Consider the following 21,631-nt stretch of genomic DNA (forward strand, 5'->3'; position numbering starts at 1 on the left):
GTCTTCTTAAGAATGACAAATACAATATACAATACAGTAAACACTATTGAGTATGCTACAGTAGATTACAATCTGAAAAATGTGGTTGTTGACACCTGAAATAAAAAATGCACTAATAATGGCTAAAAGGTACTTGAGAATTCAGGAAGAGTCCTCTGTAAATAGATTTGCTTATGAAAATAATAATTTTGATTTATTTATACACTGGTTATATAGTCTTGTCTTACAAAATATTTCCTCATACTGTGTTGGTTTACCATTTAGTTTTCTTAAAATTCTCATCCTCCTGTGATCATAAGTCTATCCATGTAAGAAGAAAGCATTCATGAAATGTTAGCAACATAGATTTGACTTTATTTTATGAAATTTTAAATGTATTTCTTTTTGAAGGAAGCACTGCTAGTTTGTCTTCTCTTATGTTTAAAAAACTCATATTACTTGAGTTGAAATTCTAATTTTCAATCTTTGCCTATAAAAAGAGCCATTTATGTGATTTAAGCTATAGGCACAAATATAAATAGGCTAATATATATTTTACTTGGGAAAAATGTATTCTAAATAAGTGCACTTTGCAGATAATTCAAGCTTATTCCTTCTTGTGTTTTGGTATCTATGTTAATCAGAGTAGATATGAACATTTCTATACATAGTGATTTCATTCTTCTCAAAGTACCTGCATTCCTTTATTGAAGGCTTGATTTCACTACTTCAAACAGCAGTTGTCATACCATAAGTGTTAAAGTACCATATTCTTAGAAGTTATGAAGTTAGCAGTGGTATTTCTGAGAAGGTTGTCTCCTTTTCTGTTTTTGCTTCACAATGATACTGCCATTTCTTCTCCATTATGCTATAATAGGAGTTAATTCAGAACCCATAAATCAAGAAGATTCCAGGAGGAGGAGACTAGTGAAATGAGCTCATGTAGGTGCCATTGTTGTGAGCAGGCAATGCATTAAAATACAAAGAGCAAATTGGTAACCATTGGCTCAGATTATGAAGCAGAACTTGGAGTGGGAACCATATTAAAGAAGGAGTTAGAAATCAGGAAGAGTGGACAATGTAAATGGACAGTGATCAAGGACTTACATCAGAAATCAGGGATAAAATTAGGTAACTGGTTGATATGAGCAAAGTCTAATCATTTTATTCCTATAAGGAAAAATCAGAAGAGAACAAGAATAAAGTTAAGGACTACTAGCTGTCACCTGTTTGCCCCAGTCTTAGGCTTCTAGTTTGAGTGTAGATGACTATGAACTTGCAAGGTGGGATTTCTATTGGGAAAATAAAGCCCCATTGGTTCTGGCATACTCTCATTCTTACAAACACAGCTCTCTGTCCTTCAAGGTCATCCAATGTTAAATATTAAATTCGAGTGCCTTTGATTTACTGTTGTAACCCAGTGGATTCTAGGTAGCTATATAGATAATATATAGTGAATTGTGAAGTTAATATTCCCAAAATCATGTGTAAAATCTAACTCACTAAGGCTCAAAGGAAGAATCTTTGGTACCCTCATTTACCAAGTTCATGGGTTTAGTACAGTGGTACTGTGTTCAAAAAGGAGGTGATAATAACATTTGAAAATATCTGACAACATTTTTGATCGCCACAAATGGGTTAGTACTTCTGACACTTAGTAGAAAGAGGCTAGGGATGATGTTAAACATTCTACATTACACAGAGAAAAAAAACTTCGTTAAAAATAATTTGGCCCAAAATAGTGTTAAGAAACAATGACCTGCGACAACTCAGAATATAAGAGAGCCCGAAATGTAAGTATCTCTAAAGTCCATCAGGCAGAGGGATATAAACTAAGATATTTCAGTGTGGTAATTTTAACTCTGGATAGATAATGGAGAAACTGATACAGCCCAAGAACTTGTTTCACTCCCTCTATCTAGGTTTGGAGAGAAGTGGCTCCTTAGAAGACATTTCTAGATTTACTTACCCTGCACTCTTAATAGTCTTCTCAAAGGAAGAATGACTGTGGTAATTAAGTGACAGCAAATCTGGTGACAGTCCTTTGCTCTCATTAACAAGCCATTTTAGCATGGCAGAAATGAGTCATGACTGGCTTCGAAATGAGGATATTGAATGGATTAATCATACTGGATGACAGAAGATGTGATAAAATCTCAGTTGATTCTGTGATTGGAATAAACATGTCTATCAGAGAGTCTAGTAGCTAATCTCCCCTTCTTTTATCTAACAGTTCATCTTTATAGGACTTAAAAGAACTAGAAGTTTCTGTCTTATATCAGAAACTAAGGCTGCTTTGTTGGCCCCATACATGCACTGAAACAGTGCTAACAAGACTAGGGTCCCCTAGACAACTCTGTGACCATCAAATCTGACCAAGAAAAATATATGCATAGTCTTAGCTGCTCCCCATAAAATGGAGATCAGTAGAGAAAGAGTTTTCCTAAGGACAAATTAATAAATTTTACACACTAATTCCCTCCAGTTAAATAGACCGCAAGTGACTTCACTTTATTGCTGATCTTAAAGAATTAGAGAAGCTGTATCAAAGAAATCTGAATCTTCATTTATGTTCTTAATAAATGTTTGGATGAATGTGTGAATGAATAATGGAAGAGCCAAATGAAATATTTTGCAATTGTGGTACCAGAAGCACAAAGAAAAATTTGAAAACCATATTGTAAAAATCGTAGATCTTTTCAAGAGGAAAGCAAATTAATTTTTATACAGAAACTTTTTCCATTTAGTCTTTTTTTTGAGTGAAGCAGCTCACCCCTGACATTTCCACTCCTACACAATTTCTAGAGCATATATAAATTTTCTGTTTCTTGAGTTTGATACAAGGAAAGTCATAAGAAACTCAGTAGACATTTGTTAAACTGAGTTGAAAATAATTTATCATATATTAGAAATGGCAAAGATATACCATCTAAAGTGGCACCAAGACAAGAGTGAAAATGGAATAAAAAAGGATTTTGTTCCAGTTTACTAAGGAAGATTCTGTCCCCTCATTTATCTTCCAAAAATACTGTGTGAAAGATAAGAGATGCACATCAATGTATAGTAACTAGGGACATTAAAATATAAAATTCCAAAGGCTGGCGATTAAAAGATGCTATGTAGCATACATTCATAAGTAACTTTAGAAGCTGTAGGTCAGGCTGGCCTCAATAGCTTTGCTCTTTTATCTTAGAGAGAATGCTCTGAGTGAGCAAGGAAATTGAGGTGTTTGAAAAAGCTGTCTCTCAGAAACCTATAGATTAACATGTTAAATGTTACAAGTTGTATTTCTCTTTATTCCCACTTTCTCTCTCTCTCCCTCCCTCTCTCTCTCTCTCTCTCTCTCTCTCTCTCTCTCTCTCTATATATATATATATATATATATATATATTCCTTCCTCTTATTTTTCCTTTTTTTCTCCAGTCCTTCCTCCTTCCCTCTCATTTTCTCCTTTCTCTAACTTCTCCCTGTCTGATTCTCCTATCTTTCTCATCTTCTTTCTTCTCCTCTTCTCCGTCTCTATTTCCTTCCTCTCATTTTCTGGGTTTCCAATAATAAGGAAGGACTCCTTGTAGCCCTCTCACAAAGAACAAGGGAGTTTAGCAGGTAGGCAAATGCCAGGTGAGTATGCCTAGCACAGAAGTGAAGAGTTTTCAGCTTCCATGAATTAACAGTTAGTATCAGGAACATTGAAGGTACAGCCATTGTTGACTACAACCAATTAATCTTGACAGAAAGCTAATAATTTTTATAAAAATTATTAAAGGGAGCTACCATCTCAAAAATTGACAAAGCTTGACATCAGACTATATTTTTAGATGATAACTTTATTTCTCAGTTTTCTAAGGGGATTTTCTCATCTAATTTTCAAAATAATTTTGTTGGGTAGGTCTATGAAGTGGATATTATTAGTTACCTTTACACATAAGGAAATTGAAGCTTAAACATTTTGAATGACTGAGAAAAAGTCATGAGCAAAAGTGAGTCAACAGAGGAAGCTGGGATAACTTTCATCCACACTCCTTACTCATTCTTACCTGGTTAATGATAGAGTGAATGCCCCTGCAACCTTATCTGCTAAATATAATATATAATGAATGCATGCTTAGAAATCTAAAAGAGGAGGATGAAGACTAAGCTGAGTAATAGCTTTCATCAGCTTTTTATCAGATCTCTAAGTGGAAAACTTGCCTTTAAATCCCATATGACAGCAGCTGCACATGACATTGTCTATGTTGCTGGAATAAATATCTGTAGAAATGAACATGTATTTTAGCAAGAAAGTAAAAAAGGGAGATTAATTTATCTAGAGACAAGGCAACACAAGAGAGTTATTAATAGCTCTCATGAGAAGAATCCATCTGCCCTCATCAACTGTGGGTTAATCTTTAAAATGTACCCAAATATCTAAGATATAAGTAGCCCTTTGCTAAAGGCAAAATTACAAAATGTTGAAAGCATGATTTTCAGTCTGATAAAGGAGGGGGGAGGGTCTCCTTATTCTGTTGTACTAGTACACAAGGAAATTATATGTAGATTAATTAATATTTGGGTAATAAATTAACCCAAATAACAAGAAATCCTGCTTGCTTTGCTCAGCTTTCTCTTACTAAATTCCCTAATAATGTGTGGGATCTAGGATCCAATTGAAAATTATTGTCTCTTAAAAATATTTTAGAATGGGAAAGAATGTATTATTAAAAATTTGTTATAACCAATCATATTAACTTCTGGTTTAAGTGCTTTGAATATGTTAGTTTATGTGTTATAGTTTTAATGGCCATTGTAACAGATTCATTTCCACAAATGTTTATTCCAACACCATAGACCAATGTCATGGGCAGCTGTTGTTATATGGGATTTAAAGTCAACTTTCCCATTTAGAGATCTGAAAAAAGTTGACCAAAGCCATTAGACAACTTAGTCTTTATTTTCTTAGTCTGCATTTGAAAACCAAATCAGTATTTAATGTGGGCTCCTTGGCAGGGTAGGGGTTAGGAATGGGGGAGTAGATCAGCAGAAAGGTAGGCTAAGATCTTCTACAATCCTTCAAAGCATGGGGTTTAAGATTAGAGTAGCTCACATTTAAGTAGCTTTACTTAATTCTTCAAACTGTAGGTGAATGATTTAATCTTTCTCATCCTTTCTTCCTTATCCTTTCTGGGAGATAGTGAAACTTACATCACACGGTTTTTGTGAAGGTTAGTTTATAAAATTCATAAAAATTTCTAATCCTTATTTCCTGACCATAGAGAATAAATAGATACCATTAATGTTTTGCAGTACTGAAGCCTCTCAGGGAGGTTCACATTACAATTTCATTATTATCCTTTTGTTCTTAATGTTTTTTTTCTGCAAAAAATAATAAAAGTAGCAGAAGACATACAGTTAAATATTGACTATGATTTTTACCATTAAATTTACCATTTAGAACACATGAAATCAGTGTTTTCCACTAATGCATATTTCTTCTTAAAGGTATATTTTAATTTTTCCTTATTTTCATAAATGCTTTAGTTTTATATCTAAGTGTTAGCACTATATTGTGAGTACTTAAATTTTGTTGCATTCTCCTTTCTTTTGTGTCATTTATTCTCTCCCTCCAATGATTTAGTTTTACACAAATGAAACACACATTTGTAGAGAATGTACCTTTATTTCATAAAAATGACTCAGATTATACACATATCTTTTAACTTGCCTTTCCACATAACACTACATAACAGTTGTGGATGACTCTATCCTGTAGAAATGAAAGGTTCGTATGGCCAGGATCTGAGTCCAGGGCTGTACATGGCAGGGTGGTTTGAGGTAGAAATTCGGGAAACATTCCCGAATTTCTGTCGGTAGGGATGAGGGTGAATAAACACAGCACTTCAGTGTTAAGGGACGCTGTGTGTCTGTTTACCTATAGATGTATTTTTTAAGCAGAAAAGGAAACAATTCATTTAATTTTGTAATGCACTTATTTCACTGATTAGGAAAACTGAGGCCTGAAACAACTCGCTTAACTTCAGACCTTGGGAGAGTCATGTCGTAAGCCTGACTCCGAGCCCAGTGCTCATTCCAGTGGCTCAAGGCTCACATGGAGCAGAGGGTCAGCTGTGGATGGATCAGCGTATGAATTTGCAAAGTGCCTTTTAAAAGACTTTTAGCATATTTTCTGCAGTGCAAGTTTAACTGCATTTAAAATACTCTAGCGTATGTAGCATGTAAACTGCATAAGGTGGTTTTCAGTTACAGCACATAGTTAGTGTCACCCACTGTCACACATTTGTTCCCTGACTGATTTTCCTAGAGAAGGGCAGAGCCCTGCCTTGCTTGGCTGTGCACCACATGGCAGGGTCCTGAATATTTTATCATGCTGCTCTGATGAGAAGGGGTACCGCGGCAAGTTCCAGGGGAGTGCGTGCAGTAAGATTGTCTTCAAACTGTTCTGGAAATGCATCCTTAGGGCATGCTCAAGGACATTCAGAAAGCACAGAGAATTCCGAGACATTCTTTTCCCTCCCTGAGTCAAAACTAAATGTAGAATTGTGAGTTAAAACCAAAGGAGGTCTTTATGTTCTCTGTACTGTAAAATTTTGCTTTTTGTAAATCAAATCAAGACAACGTAGTTTGTGAAGAACAGCTGCAGTTGTGTTTTGCACAGGATATTGTTTAATTTTCCATAATGCTATGCCAGTGTGTGCTCTCCTATGCAATATAATCTGAAAGTTGCATGTACTCGCAGCCCCGGTGGTTGTCAAAATACGATGTAGATAATTGTAAGCCGTTGGAATAGAATATGTGCTTTTTTTTTTTGACATTTGGTCTAGGGTATTAGTGTAGTTATAAAAGCTTCAATGAAAACTAGCACAAAAGAGAATTCACACTAAAGGGAATTATAATTTCCTATAGACATGGCATCACTGAGTAAATGTTTCTGTGTATATCTAGTGCCAGTGTATCTAATATTTCTACCTCTTTTCATAAGCGAGAAAAATCCTTTATATTAAACAAATCAAGACTACTTCTGTTTAATACCATCTTGTTTCTCATAACCTTTAGAGTAGTTTTATTTGTAATGTTTTCTATTTTAATCTCTTTTTGATTTTTGGTTTAAGTCTTCTCTTTTTTAAAAATGTGGGATTTATTTTATGATAAATAAATAGTTTGAGGCAGTTCAATTTTAACTGAAAAACAGATCAATTCCATTTAATATTGAGATGATGTGACCACAGACTTATAGGACAACTGTGTTCCCTGCAGAGATTCTCCTGGTATTCAGCATTAACTGACAGTCCTACCCAGATGCCTTTGACATTTGACATTAAACATTGACCTTTCTTCTGAATGGTAGATAAGGATTTCTAAATGCTCTGATGGGTCTTAATATCATACAAAATTTGGTTCCTAGTTCTTTCTGATAAATAGAAACTCAGTTAAAATATTCACTAAATCAAGTCATCATCTTTGTATGTTGGGTGGAGGCTAAGGGAAAGCCAATAAATTTATTATTCTTTCAAAATTGTCACTTATACTTCTACTCTTTACCGAGTTACTTAAAAATCAAAATTGTCTTTCTTGCTATGTCACCTCACAAGGGAATAAAGCAAAAAGTTCTGTACCTCTCCTTTGTAAAACAAATAAAAATATTTTTGATTACAGTTTTGCTTACTCATATTTATGTTAGTCAAATAATACGTATGTATATATGACATATTTGAAAAGGACTAATTTCTGGACAACAATAGAGTGAGGGAAGAGAATAGCATGCTGGATCCAAAGTATATTTTTTTTGAACATCAGCACTTTATCTTTTTCTTATTGTCATATTATTATTGTATTGGGGTACACTGTGACAATTATAAAAGTTCTTACAATGTATCATAGGTGAATTCACCCCCTCCATCATTCTCCTTTATTCCGCCCTTCCCCCATTCCTGGAATAGTTTCAATAGGTCTCATTTAATAGGTTTAAATCATGTATGAGGCCTAATTGTTTTTGAATCCATTGGCCATTCCAATAAAATATAAAAGGGCAGCATCCCCAAGTCTAGAGTTTATTCGATTTGAACAGATACCACCACAGGATTGCTTGTGGCTACTGACTTCTCTCGAAGCCAAATGAGTATCCAAATTGTTTAAAAACTGCCTATTGATCATCTTTGATGTAATTGAAAATGAGGCTTCCTTGATTCTGTGATTTGTTTCGAAATGGAAGGCTGGGAATGCATTACCAAGGCTATATCCTAAAGCTGGTGGCTTTAGGTGGAAATACCTAATAGCTAATTGGAACTTTTTTAGAGCCATGATTTTCTCATCTTCAATTTACGATTTGTGTTTTCATTGACTTTTCAATCCACAAGGGTTGTTGCCATAGGTCACTTTGATAACTGAAATTCTGTGGTTTTGAGAACTCAGGTGATATAAATTTGTATGACTCCCTGCTCCATACTCAGGTAGTCTGCCTCTATTCCCAATTATTCTGGGAATTCAGGCATTCCAGGTAGTTTTGATATAAATAGGCCAAACATCATACTCTGAGAAAAATTCAGTAGGAATAAGAATGAAATTGAGTGGATAAGCTCCAGGGTTCTCCTTAAAGAAAAAAGCATATGTATTTATGCATTTTTAAATTATTATATAATTGTGGAATATTGCCTTAATACTCCCAACAATCACATATGTTTTGTTAGACTTGAGACTGCATGACTGCTTAATCATGGAGTGATATGCATCAGGGTTAAGGTAAATAATTTGATGTTTAATTTCAATGCTACATTAGAGTCCCAGTTCCTTCTTCCATATTTTCTACCAGAGGGAGCAAAAAAAATCTCTCATGAAACATACCTGGTATATGTTTCTTTAGGAAGAGTTTTCAGCCTCATTTTGTGGAATATTGGTCACAGGGACATGTCTAATCCTCCTTTTTTATAATCTTGGTATAAATCTATGAATGAATTTACAGCCCACCTTTCTTTTTGGCCACTCACCCTACCTATTTTGAAGTCCTACGACCAACATGAAAGCTCCTTTCTGTACCCACCATGCCAACTGTGTCTGTTGGGTTGGACCCTTCGGTGTCTTTTAATGAATGCATCTGTCTCTATCACTTGATTCTAGACATCATAACACATCTCTCCTCCCTGCTCCCATAATAATTATAGTGAGGCCTTTAGACGGGGCTGTGAGTTAGTGGAGTCACATGGATGGAGCCTCAGCTCTAGCTTGTGCACAATTTAAATGGTCTATCTCCCAAGAAAATACATTGACATCATAAGCACTTTTTATGTACAGCACAATACTCATATATGACAGGTAGTGGTTCTTCCTATTAAAAACAAAACAAAACAAAATATATTTAAACTTAATCCTCTAGATTAAAATTTCACCTCTCCACATCTCCAGCAAGTTTTGTTTAGTATTTTTGCCTTTTAAGTCTCAATTTCTACTGTATACTTCTGTGAATTTATTTATAGGTCAGTTTCTCATTTTCTTAATTTCAAGGTGACAGACTTCTCATATCTATCAAGGTTTTAGTCTCTATTTGGGTAACATTAAATGATGTTAGAAAGCCTTCATAAGTGTATCATCTGGGCATTACCTAGAAGAGTAACTGGATGTTTTTTGGTTGATTTGGGGGTAGGCAAACTAAAGGGGTATTTTTATGCCAAAAGGTTTGATTGTGACTTGCTTTGTTTTCACAAACCTGTCACAAAGTTGATGCAAATGGCAATAGTGTGTTGGCTTGCTCTTTATTCATTGAGGTAGGTGAATAGTGATGCTTCTGGAATATTAATGGACTTGGCATTGAGTCCCTCCTCTCTAATGGACACTGGCTAGTCTGATATTTTATCGAGACCCACTTTCAAAACCTGTGACTTTGCCGCAAGGCTCTGTTCTGATTCTCTTTGCAGCCCCATGGTGTGCTATTTTTATGCTGCACATGTTTAATTTTGCAACTTGTGACAATTTGAGAAGCATAACAATGTTTATTCCCACTGAGATACACAGAATACTCCAAGATGTATTGAGAGGAGCAGACTGTGGGAGAAAACTCCACTGTGACGAGTCTTCTTGGAATCATGAAGCTCTTCTTTCCTTGGAAAGAAGCCAATCTCCTTCCCTTCTCAACCAGGAATGTTCAGTGTTCCATTCTGAGAAGCAATGAGGGTCACCTTAGTGCATTTAAGATTTGTTTTACTCAGACTTGGCCTTCTCTGAAAGAACTGGTCAGGAAAAAATATTCTTCAAAAATGAAAATGGGATAAATACATCTTGAAAAGAGCCTATACTTTTAAATCCTTCTACAACCCACTCACCAAGACAAGTACTTGCTTGAGGAATTGTATCTCACTGTAGGATGTTCCATTCTTATCACATGGTGAGTCTGCCTTCAAATGAAACTTATCTGTTACTTTACTGCAAAGAAGATTAGTAGCCTATACACCATGTCCTCATGAGCTGTTTTAAAGCTCCTTCCATTTTCCTGTAACTGACAGTGGCTTTGCAAAGTCATCTTTTGAAACACTAAGAGCATCTGTTTATTATTGACCATGCAAACTTGATTATTGGTATTGATTATTGGGCATAATTATTTCATTTAATTCAACTGAGCTGATAAATAAAAGAGCAGTTTTCTTTTTATTTTCTAATACTTTGTGACATTTAAAATTTTATCTTCCTAAATATGTTTTGCATTTTCCTGAGGATAACATTAAACAACATTACTTTTACTTATGCACTTCCTAATAATAAATAGGTATAGGCAATGGGTTCCTTGAAAACATCCAAGACAATTGATGATTAGTTATTGCTTTCCTTAAAGGAAAGATTATGCAAAAAGTAAGATTTTACAGAAGGCTGGCTTTAAGAGTTTCCATACAGAATGATTTGTGGAGTATTGGCTGATTATCCAAAGGCTACATAAATTATACATGTAGACAAAGGACTTTAACACATAAGCTAGGTAGACACATGGCTCATCCTTGCACCTCCTTCATACCTCTACTGAAATGTCACCTTGTCATGAGAATTTCTGATCATCATGTTTTATTTGCACAGGCTCTGTTTAGCATATTTTTTCCCTTTCTATTCTTTTCCCCATTCTAACAACAGCTCCAGGAGGCACCAGTTTTGTCTGTTTGGTTCACTTGTGTCTGCTCAACACCTAAAACTGCAACACACCTAAAACTATTTTTACAAATTATATTTATTAATTTTTAATTGACATTTTTAATTTGGGACAATAATAGATTAACTTGCAACTATAAGAAAATGATAGATTTTATGTAGACTTCACTCAGTTTTCTGTAATGAAAATATACTATGGATTATAATACAATAGCCAACTGGTATATGACATGGATGTGGTAGGGCACAGAACACTTCCATCACCGCACAGATCCACCATGTTTCACTTTTATCGCTGTCTCTACTTCCATCTGCCCTTTACCCTGTTATTTATTGTTGGGATCCAGTATATGGTCTCTATTTTTATAATTGTGTAGTTTAAGAAAGTTATATGAATGGAATCATGTAGTATACAATTTTTAAAGGTTTATTTATTATTCTTTTATTTTTACTAATTGTACAAAATGCATTTCATTATGACATTTTCACACTTTCTATGTATTTTAATCATATTATTCTCCCATCACTTTTTCCCTTCCTTCTTCTGTTGGTCCCCTTTTCCCTAATTAGACCCATTTCTGTTTTCATTTTTCTTTTTAAATCTAGTTTCCACATATAAGAGAAAACACATGATATTCATTTTTCTGGGTCTGGCTTATTTCACTTACTATGATGATCTTCAGTTTTACTCATTTTCTGAAAATGACGTATTTTCTTTCTTCTTTATGGCTGAATAACTCTCCCTTGTGAATCATAATAATACAGCATAATTCCCTTGATATTCATTCAAGTTGTATCTACCAATCCTTCATTCCTTTTTATTGCTCTGTAGTAGTCTATGGTGTGGATGAACTACAGTTTCTTTACCCATTCATCCATTAAAGGGAATCTAGGTTGTGTTCAAGTGTATTACGCCTTTCTTGGAGACCAGGTAACTTTATAAGAAAGCTAGCTTATTTTGGCTCACAGTTCTAAAGGTCCATGGTTGAGGGGCTACATCTGGTGATGGGCTTTTTTCTGGCAGAGTCCTGAAGTGGTGCAGGTCGTGCATGCTCCCAAGTGCGTACATGTGTCTGTGCATCTTCTGGCCTCTCTTGTAGGATAAAGCCACAGGATTTGATCATGGGGTCTCTACCCTAATGGCTTTAATTTTAACCACTTTCTGAAGGTTCACCTTTTAAACCCAGTAGTCATATTAACTTTCTACCCTCTTAATAACTCACAAAAAGAATTGAGTTCTCAAACATGAAATCTTGGAAGACACCCAAACCATATCCAAAGCATAGCACCAGGTAAAATGCTACACCCATTTAAATGTACATAGATTTTGTACATTTTCATATCTCTTGGATTAGTATTCACGAGTACAATTGTTAGGCAAGTCTGATGTAGGTTTAGAATTGAAGTACACCACAGACTGTTTTCCAGAGTGGCTGTACCATTTTGTACTTCCACTGTCAATATAGAAGTGATTTAGATATATATCTGTAATCTTGATCACACAATTTTTTACGTTAGCCATTATAATACATATATAGTAATAATTCATCAAAAATTTCTTTTGCATTTCATTAATAACTAATTATGTGGAATATGTTCTAGTGCACATATTTGCCACCTGAATTTTCTTTTTGGTGAAATATGTCCTCATATTTTCTGTCATTGTTCTAATGTGCTTCTGTATAGTTAAGTTCTTTGTGTATTGTGGATACTTGTCTTTTCTCAAGTATATAGTTCACAAATATTTACTTATACTCTGTGGCTTGTCTTTTATCCTCTATTGAGAGGCTTTGAAAGTGAATTTATTAAATTTTTTTATCTAACATTCATTTCTTCTTTAAGGACCAGACTTTTGTTGTCAAATCAAAGAATTCTTTGCCTTACTTTAAATACTGAGGGTTTTCTTATTTTCTCCAAACCTTCTTTGGCTTTGGATTCATATTTAAGTCTGTGATTCATTCTGAGCAATTTTTTTTTTATAAAGTGTAAAACATTGGTTAAGGTTCAGTTTTTTGTACAGATGTTGGATTGTCCCCATTTCACCTGTTGAAAGGCTATCTTTCCCCATGGAATAATTCCTGCCTTTTGGTGAAAATCGTTTGTATGTAAATACACGGTTGGGTTTCTGGATTTTTTATTCTGTTGCCAAATGAGTCCATCTCTCTGAAAATATCACTGCAGTCTTAGTTATTGGAGATACATGCCTTAAAAGTAATTCTTCAGAATTTGTTTGGATATTTGAGTTCCTTTTTGTTGCTACATAAGTTTTAGAATGATCTTGCCTATATTAAAACAGTCTTACTGGGATATTGATTATAATTGCCTTAAAGTAGTATGTCAGCTGGGGGAGAATTGTCATCTTTCCTATGAAGAGCCTTCTAATAAATGAATGCAGTATTTTTCTCCATTTATTTAAATCTTTTTATTTCTTTCATGTGAATCTTTGTAATTTTCAGCGCCCAAGTCTTGTTTATTAGAGTCAATCATTTAATTTTCTGAGTGATAGTTAATTATATTTTAAATTTCGTGTCCACATGTTCATGTGTATTGTGTTCACCATTTGAATGTCCATCTTGTATTCTGTGACCTTCCTGAACTCAGTAATTAATCTAAGTCTTTTAATAGATTTTTTTGATATTTTATACATAGAGAAATATCAGCAAATAAGATTATTTTATTTTTCTTTGTAATCTGTACGTTTTTAATTTTCTTTCCTTACCTTGTTCCAATGGCTAGAACTTCCAACTCTATGTTGGATAACACTGGCTGAAAAACTTTGTTGTCTTGCTGCTAATATTAGGGTAAAAGCATGCAGTCTTTTGCCATTGGTAATGTACTTTTGCCAGATGTACATTTTTGATATTTCTGATATGTCTAAAGTAAAATTTTTTATTCTCTTAACCTCAGAAGGCTACCACAGCATTTATTTTTAATTTTTAGTTGATGTATAATAATTGTAAGTAAGGTAAATTATGTGAAGTGTGTATATATTATTATATCAGCCTGTTTGATATATATAGATATCACCTACCCTACTTAATTTTTTGTGATGTGAATGTACTGTTTTAGAAATTTTGAAACATAACATACATGATTGTTACCTATAGCCATCATGCTGTGTATATAACAATAAAATGTATTTCTCTTATTTATCTGAAACTTTTTACCCTTTGTATTTCCTCTTGCACTATCCCTCACCCCAGTCTGTGGTGATCATCACTTTACTTTGTGCTTTTATGAAGTTGATATTTTTTGATCTTACATAAAAGTCAGGTCATGTTGTATTTTTTTGTTTCCCTTATTTAGCACAATGAATTTAGCAGTTTCATCCATATTGTCACAAATGGCAGAATTTCCTTCTTTTCTAAGGTTGAATAGTATTTGATTGTATACATGCTGCCTGTTTTCTTTATTATCCAGTTATCCTAGATAATATTTGATGAAGACAATGTCCTTTCCTCAATTCTTCTGGATATATATCTAGAAGTATTTTTTATAAAAGTGCCAAGAACACATAATGGGGAATCACTTCAACAATCTCTTCAACAAATATTATTGAAAAAACCTGATGTCCACATGCAACAGAATGAAGTTGGACCATTTTTTCATACCATATCCAAAATAATCAACTCAAAATGGATTAAAAACTTAAATTTAAGACCCAAAGCTATAAAATGCTCAGAAGAAAATGTAGAAGAGTTCTTGCTTATTGGTTTTGGCAATGATTTTCTATAAAAATGACTTTCAAAAAGCCTGGGCAATAAAAGCAATAGAAAAATGGGATTATACCAAATTTAAAAAGTTTCTGCACAGCAAAACAGAAGTTGACAAAGTGGAGGCATGACCAGTAGTTTGGGAGAAAATAGTTGCCAAGCCACACATCTGATAAAGGACTAATATCCAGAAATGTAAGGAACTCATACAACTCAACAGTAAGAAAACAAATAACCCAATTAAAAGTGAACAAAACACTAGAACAGACATTTCTTAAAAAGAAGACACACAGAGTCATATCTCACGCCTGTTAGAATGGTTATCAAAAGGAAAAAAAGTATCAAGTGTTAGTTAAATTGTGGAGGAAAGGGAGCACTAGTAGGAAGGTAAATTAGTACAGACATTTTAGAAAAGGATATGGAATTTACTTTAAAATTTATAATGAAACTACCGTATGATGCAGCAATCTCACAGTATTTTTGATCCACTAACTCCTTAAATTAGCCCAGTCAATTGTTTGTCCAACATTAAGTCATCCTTAATTATTCTCTAACCTTCAGGCTCCTGTTCAGCGTACCAAGCCATACTAACTCTTTCTGCATGTATGTAGAAACCAACCACCTTAATTTCCACTCTAGTCCATGCCTCCATCGTTTCTCACCTGGACCACTATGCTTCATCTCCACAGATTTCCTTCTTCCATTCTTGCTCCCTACAGTTCATCTTTACCGGCAGATAAGGTCATGTAAGTGTTTTATCCTCTAGATGGACTTTCAAGCCCTGTATCCCCATCTTTCCTGTGAAAGCATCCAGAAATCTCTCCTGGTTCAGTGTGCTTCAGCAGCCACACGTTTCTGTCCTTTGAGGATGCTGAGCTAATGCCCAGCTTGTGATCTTTGTACCTCGACAAAAGCTACTCCATTCATGTGATTTTTGCTCTTACTATCTCATGATCACCTCCTTGTAATTTATATCCCAGCATAAATTCTTTTTTTAGGGAGATCTTCCCTGTTCATTCAACCTACTCACTTTCTGTTCTGTAGACTGGGTTGTAATTTTCTCAATAACACTTATTAATATGTGATAATTTTCTTATTTATACTTTGTTACTCTGTAGCTTCCTATAGTGAAGTGTATGATCAATAAGATGAAAGACTTGCCTTTTTTTGGTTTCTATAGTTCCAGTGCATGGAACTATGTCTGGGCATAACAGATGCTTAGTATGTATGTTCTTGCTGGATAAATGATGAAAGTGTGTGCTGAAGATTGTCTATAGCTCATCTTATTTTACTCTCTTTCAAAAGACTAAAATATGTGTTCTGATCCCAATATGGTAGATAATACAATGAAGCTTTAAAATAATTGGCTCAACTATAGTATACAGTAGTATATTTCTTTGGCCTATTATTTCAAATTTGGTCACAGATGCAATCACTAATGCCAAACGTATGGAAGCAAGTACTTCCAAACATGTTTTGCTAACGTTTGTGTTTGATCCTAGTTTTATTTTGATCTTTTTCATGTAAAGTTTTGAAAATTCCAAGAAAACCTGCTTAGTTAATGGTTAGACTCCTGAGACTGTTAGAGATTTAAGATAATTAGAGACGGGGATGAGTTATCATGCCAAGTGTTTAAGTCTGTGATTCCAGGAGTGCATCTTTCTTTGTCATATAAGAACATTATTTTATATATAGTGTTGCTAAAACATATTAGTTCCAACTAGAATAGTTACAATCATCTGAAAAATAAATGATGGTTGTCTAAGCATTTAAAATATAGAGTTTGCACATTCTATATCTACTAAATACCACAGATATAATATTCATATTTACACAGAACCAACAAACAAAAGTCCTGAGAGTATTAATTAAAAGTGTAAACAAATCCTAGAAGCTGCCCAAGGCACTTAAGAATTCAGAAAAAAAAACTGCAGTTTCAAAGATGCAAGGTCTTAGTTTTCTGGATTAGGCAATAACTGTCTTTATAACACTGTTTTCAAGAGAAACATACCTTCAGGAAATTCTAAACCCTTTTGATTGCTCTATTAAGTCAACCAGAGATAGCAAGTTGCATTTGCCTTTTAAAAACAAGAAGAAACTGAGGTAGTTCTTCCTCTTAGTATAACAGAGCAAATTAGTTTTGGAGCTCTGTTGCCTGGAGGCAAAGTATAGGACTTTAAGAGTTTTGGTTTCCAGGCTACTATGTCTTAAAGCAATGATTTCCCCTAATTTCCAAATACCTGAGTCTGGACAGTGCAGAAAACATAGCCAATTTTAGGTATCAGCAGTTTTCCGCTTCTGAGCCCATGAATGGTGATAGATTTATCTGTGACAAAACAGCATTGCTTCTATTTGGTGGCAAATCTTCAACTCTGTTTGTTTAAAATCAGGGTCAGTTTCTCAAATCAGCCTTTTCTCTCTCTCTTTTTTTTTTCTTTCTCCCCCCTTCCTCTCCATTTAGGCTTTCTGAATCTGATTAATTCTGTGTCAGGGAACTGTCTGATGTCTGACCTTGAGCCACCTGCTTTCCAATTTCCCTTTTATTTTTTGGAATCATTCCGTACAGCTTTGCACCCCGAGATTCTTCCCCAGCAGGCTTGATTGCATTAGCGGGATCTTTATTCGTGTCCAAAGGGCTTCAGCCCCACTGACCTGTCATCTGTCTTCTCACCTGCTTACATGCTGATTCATTGATGAGCTGGCATCTCAGGCCCCGCCTCCCTCGGAATGGTCTGTGAGGTTGCAATTGCTCCAGGAAGGGGGATGCTGAGCTGCACCATTGCTGGGTTACTACAAGTATGAACCAGCAGCCTATCTGTTGCTACAGAAGAACTTGGTGACCGTCCTGAAAGGCAGCGCTTCCTCACCACTCTGTTACTGTTGTATCTATCTGGCTTCTGTAGCTTCTTAAAGGAATTTCCGTTTCAGGCACTAACAGCTAATTCCACAGGAGTTGTAAGTCAGCCTGTAACATAAACTGAGACAGAAGTTTCCCCTCAGAGACTGGCTTTTTTTTTTTTTTTTCCTATTGGCAAAGACTTCTGGCTCTCCACAGACGAATACCTTGTTGCTTAAGATGAGTGGCTGTAGAAAACGGTGTAAACGTGAAATACTGAAATTTGCCCAGTACCTTCTCAGACTATTAACAGGTTCTCTTCATACAGGTAAAGACTTTTTTTTTTTTTTTAATTTAGGCTGGCAGAGCAAGTTGAAACTGAGTAGGAAAGCTCACTATTTCTTTGTTGTAATTATGCCTAATGTTGTTAATAAAATGCAATTGTGAATGTTTCCTGAGATTGATGTCTCTAAAAATGTGTGCAGTGCAGCTCTAATTTGGGGTAGGACTGGATTCTCAGAATGTGTCTTTTATGTCTTCATAGCAGTGTTGCTGTAGCTGTGCCTTAGTTGAAGGAATCAGTGTCTGCAGAGTGGAAAGATTAGAAAAAAAAAAAAAGGCAAGATCACGCAAAGGGTTTTTCCCTGGCTCCTGTTTGCTGCAGTTTGCTGGAAGAGCACTTAGTTGTCTTTCTTTCTGGCATGTAGAAATTCTCTGGAATTCTTTGATCATGATAATTGATAGATTATTTCTACTATTTGATGATGGGGCTTGGCAGTGAAACAGTTAAGGAAATTTCTTTTGGAATTCTGAGTTCATTGCAAAATGTGAGCAAAATGTGAAAACAGCTGAAGAGTAAGATGTCCATTTTGATATCTGTTTCATTGCAGTGGATCTTAATGTTTATAAATTTACATGATTGAAATAGAAATTCTATTTAAATTTTAATGTTGGTAGTAGGAAAATGTTTTTAGTATGTTCTAAAATTATTGAGCTAAACCAACAGTTTGTCTACCCATGAAATTCCTTAGTGCCATCATTAAGTAAGTGACAAGTGGGACCAAAATTTGTGGACACTGATAATAGATATTTGTAATAGACCATCAAACTTCTGAGAGAATTAAGCTGGGTTACTATAATACAACACTTTGATTCTGGCCAAGGAGAACTATTGTTAACCTTATTTCTTCAAATTCAAGCTTATATTTGACTTTTTTAATCAAAATGAGAGAAAGGAGTGAGGTAAGGAACATTCACACTGTGATGCAAGGTTGAAGGATGGATTTGAGCCACATTTAGCTAAAAAAATAGACTGTTTATGGTTACTGACATGAATGCATATACCATCATACTGACAGATTGCGAAGAGAAAAAGATTTTGAGAGAGCAACTTTAATAATCAGATGATTTCAGAGAGTACCAATAAGTGTTAATCTCTATTAACAGTCTAATGTTACCATCCTGTTAATATCCATATGCTCATCTTTAAGCAAGCAAGTTGTGGTAACTTTTAAGGTTTTAAACAATAATTATTAACAGTCTATACCTGACTTTTGACAACTTGAAGTTCTGTTGTGCTTCCTGTCTGGTCTTCAGATTTATATTACAAATACTCCAATCTATATTTGCTTTAAACATCCAAGTAATAATGGTGTGCCATTTAGGATACCATGGCTCACTGGTTAATGTTTAATATGTGATCTTTTATTTTGGTGTGAAACTACAGAAATATTTTACAAAAGAAGCCTTTCCGTGAGGTGTCCATGGTTGTCTGTATTTTCCTCTCTGATAAAACAGTTTTAAGATTCTACCTGTTTCTTATTGGATTTAGGTACAACTTTTCTGCCCTCTTTTTTCATTCTCTTTGTAGAACAGTTTTCTTAAACTTCTGTTTTCAAAGAGTTTTGTGGAAATGGAAAGTGTTCCAAAGTTGTGAGCCGTAAATGTTAACAAATACAGTCAGTACACAAAGTTGCCTAATGACTAGTTGGTAATGATGAGGAACTTATGTAAAGGTAGTATAGAGCAATATTTAGAAGTGTAAACGGGAGCAGTTTCTTTATTTTGATCCACAGCAGAAAAATCATAGGCCTCGTGCCTTTGGACTTTGAGAACTTGGACTGACTATCATAAAGTAGTAAGATAGATTTATGTTCTGACAAATGTGATTATGGCAACTCATTTCTTGCAAAAATTCTTTTCTGTTCAATTTGTATAATAACAAGTGTGAAATCCTGCATATTCTTTACAACTGTTCAGAATTCTACTAGGAAAAGCCAATTTATGCATTTACTAGATGCTGTGATAATATACACTGTTCATATTACAGGAGCTAATGTAAAATTCATTAGAGCACTTTCAAGTCCCTTAGCTAGTAATTAATAAAGAAGTAGGACGCAGAGTTGAATCAGTTTAAAAATTTTACTGTAAGCTTAGATATTGAAGAGACTGCTAATTGCATCCTGAACAATCAGCATGTCTTTGTAGTTATCAAAAATTTAAACAATATGAGTATATGTGAGACGGTTCTTTTTTTTTAACTTTAATCAATAAGTTTTTTATCCTTAGGTTTTGAACAATGGTATTATCTGAAGAAATAGTGATACTTATTTTATATGTGAAAACAAGTTAATTCTGAAATATATAATTTGTATTTTGGGCAGTTGCTTCTTATTTGTTAATAAAATGCTCTGTGTGTTTATACAAACAGAAATTTTGAAGTGCAAAGACATCCTCACAGACACAAACTTTCCCTTGATGCGTCTTATTAGTGCTATCACAACTCAGAGGGAAATAATTCCTTTCCTAAGAGCGTTTCTTATAAGTTTTGGCAGTACCTAAGATTACTTATGAATGAAAATGTTCTTAGCGATTTTTCTAAAATAACCTTTATGTTAGAGAGGGCAGATTCAATGGTGAAATTTTGTCAGCTCAAATAATAATTCTTTTTCACCAGAGACTTCTTATGTATTTATTTCATGTCAAATCACTTCTCAAACATTAGATTTTAAGTCAGAAAGCTGAGGTAAGAGGATTGTGAGTTCCAGACCAGACTTTGTTGCATAGCAAGACTCAAAAACAAAACAAACAAAAAAGAAAGAAGATAATAAAATATTACATTTTACAATCACATATTTTGGCTTTCCTTTTCATGAAAACAAAAATATTCTGAACTATCCTTTCTTAAGGATATAAGTCACAGAAATTCATAGGCAACTATTACAAGTTAATGACTTCCAGTTTAGTGTATTGAGGTTTAATGAAGAATCAATTATCTTAATTCTTTCTGAATTTGAGACTTGCCTTTTGATGTACTACATTATATTCAATTCCAGTTGGAATCCTGCTACCCAATATATCCTTGTACATCTAAATAAATGGAGATGGGCATGAAAATTACTCTAGCAATTTGAAGCTTCTACTGGTGGGCAACTTGTGCATCATAGAAACCATACAACACTCTATTCTATGAATGTTGACCCATTGTGAAAGGGGGAATGGTATTACAGATAACTGAGTTTTGAAATGTTTCATCGTATTTGGGAATTTAGGAGTGTTTTACATTTGAAGGTTATTTTGATATTTATCAATAATCTGTACATCATGTTCTTGAAAAATCAAGACCTGAACACATTCTCCTATTAGTAGCAATTCCCCAAACATATGTCTGAGGCGGATAATGCCTGGAGCTCTGTTTCAGGCTTTACTATTGTGAGCTATAGGCATTAGTAAATTTCAACTCTTTACCTAAGGGAAGCAAATGCAATTTCAGTAAAAGAATTCCTGTTAAACTTTGAATTGCTGTTTAACTAGTTGATTTAAATTTAACAAAGTTATATTATTAAAAGAATGAAATAAGAATTCATCATTCCATTACATATAGAACTTTAGACTTTAAACACAGTGAGAGGGATGGAAGAAAGAAGAGAAGGGATGGGAAAGAAAGAGAGAGAGAGAAAGAGAGAGAGAGAGAGAGTATGTATTT

The 21,631-nt window shown here is 34.4% G+C and overlaps 1 protein-coding gene across 3 annotated transcripts in view; it reads left to right on the top strand.

Annotated features, from left to right (window-relative positions):
* Positions 1 to 21,631, top strand: part of Kcnip4 (potassium voltage-gated channel interacting protein 4) — a 1,065,442-nt gene that overhangs the window by 214,385 nt on the left and 829,426 nt on the right. The window contains exon 1 of one of the 3 annotated variants that reach the window (XM_074042532.1): positions 12,691 to 17,974. The exons of the other annotated variants lie outside the window; for them this stretch is intronic. Coding sequence (XP_073898633.1) covers positions 17,887 to 17,974 — 88 coding nt within the window. The 5' untranslated portion in view covers positions 12,691 to 17,886. Of the gene's footprint in view, positions 1 to 12,690; positions 17,975 to 21,631 lie in introns of those variants that run through there. 3 annotated transcript variants of the gene reach the window in all.

The sequence above is a fragment of the Castor canadensis genome, chromosome 9 (genome assembly GCF_047511655.1).
Source record: "Castor canadensis chromosome 9, mCasCan1.hap1v2, whole genome shotgun sequence".
Classification (NCBI taxonomy): Eukaryota; Metazoa; Chordata; class Mammalia; order Rodentia; family Castoridae; genus Castor; species Castor canadensis.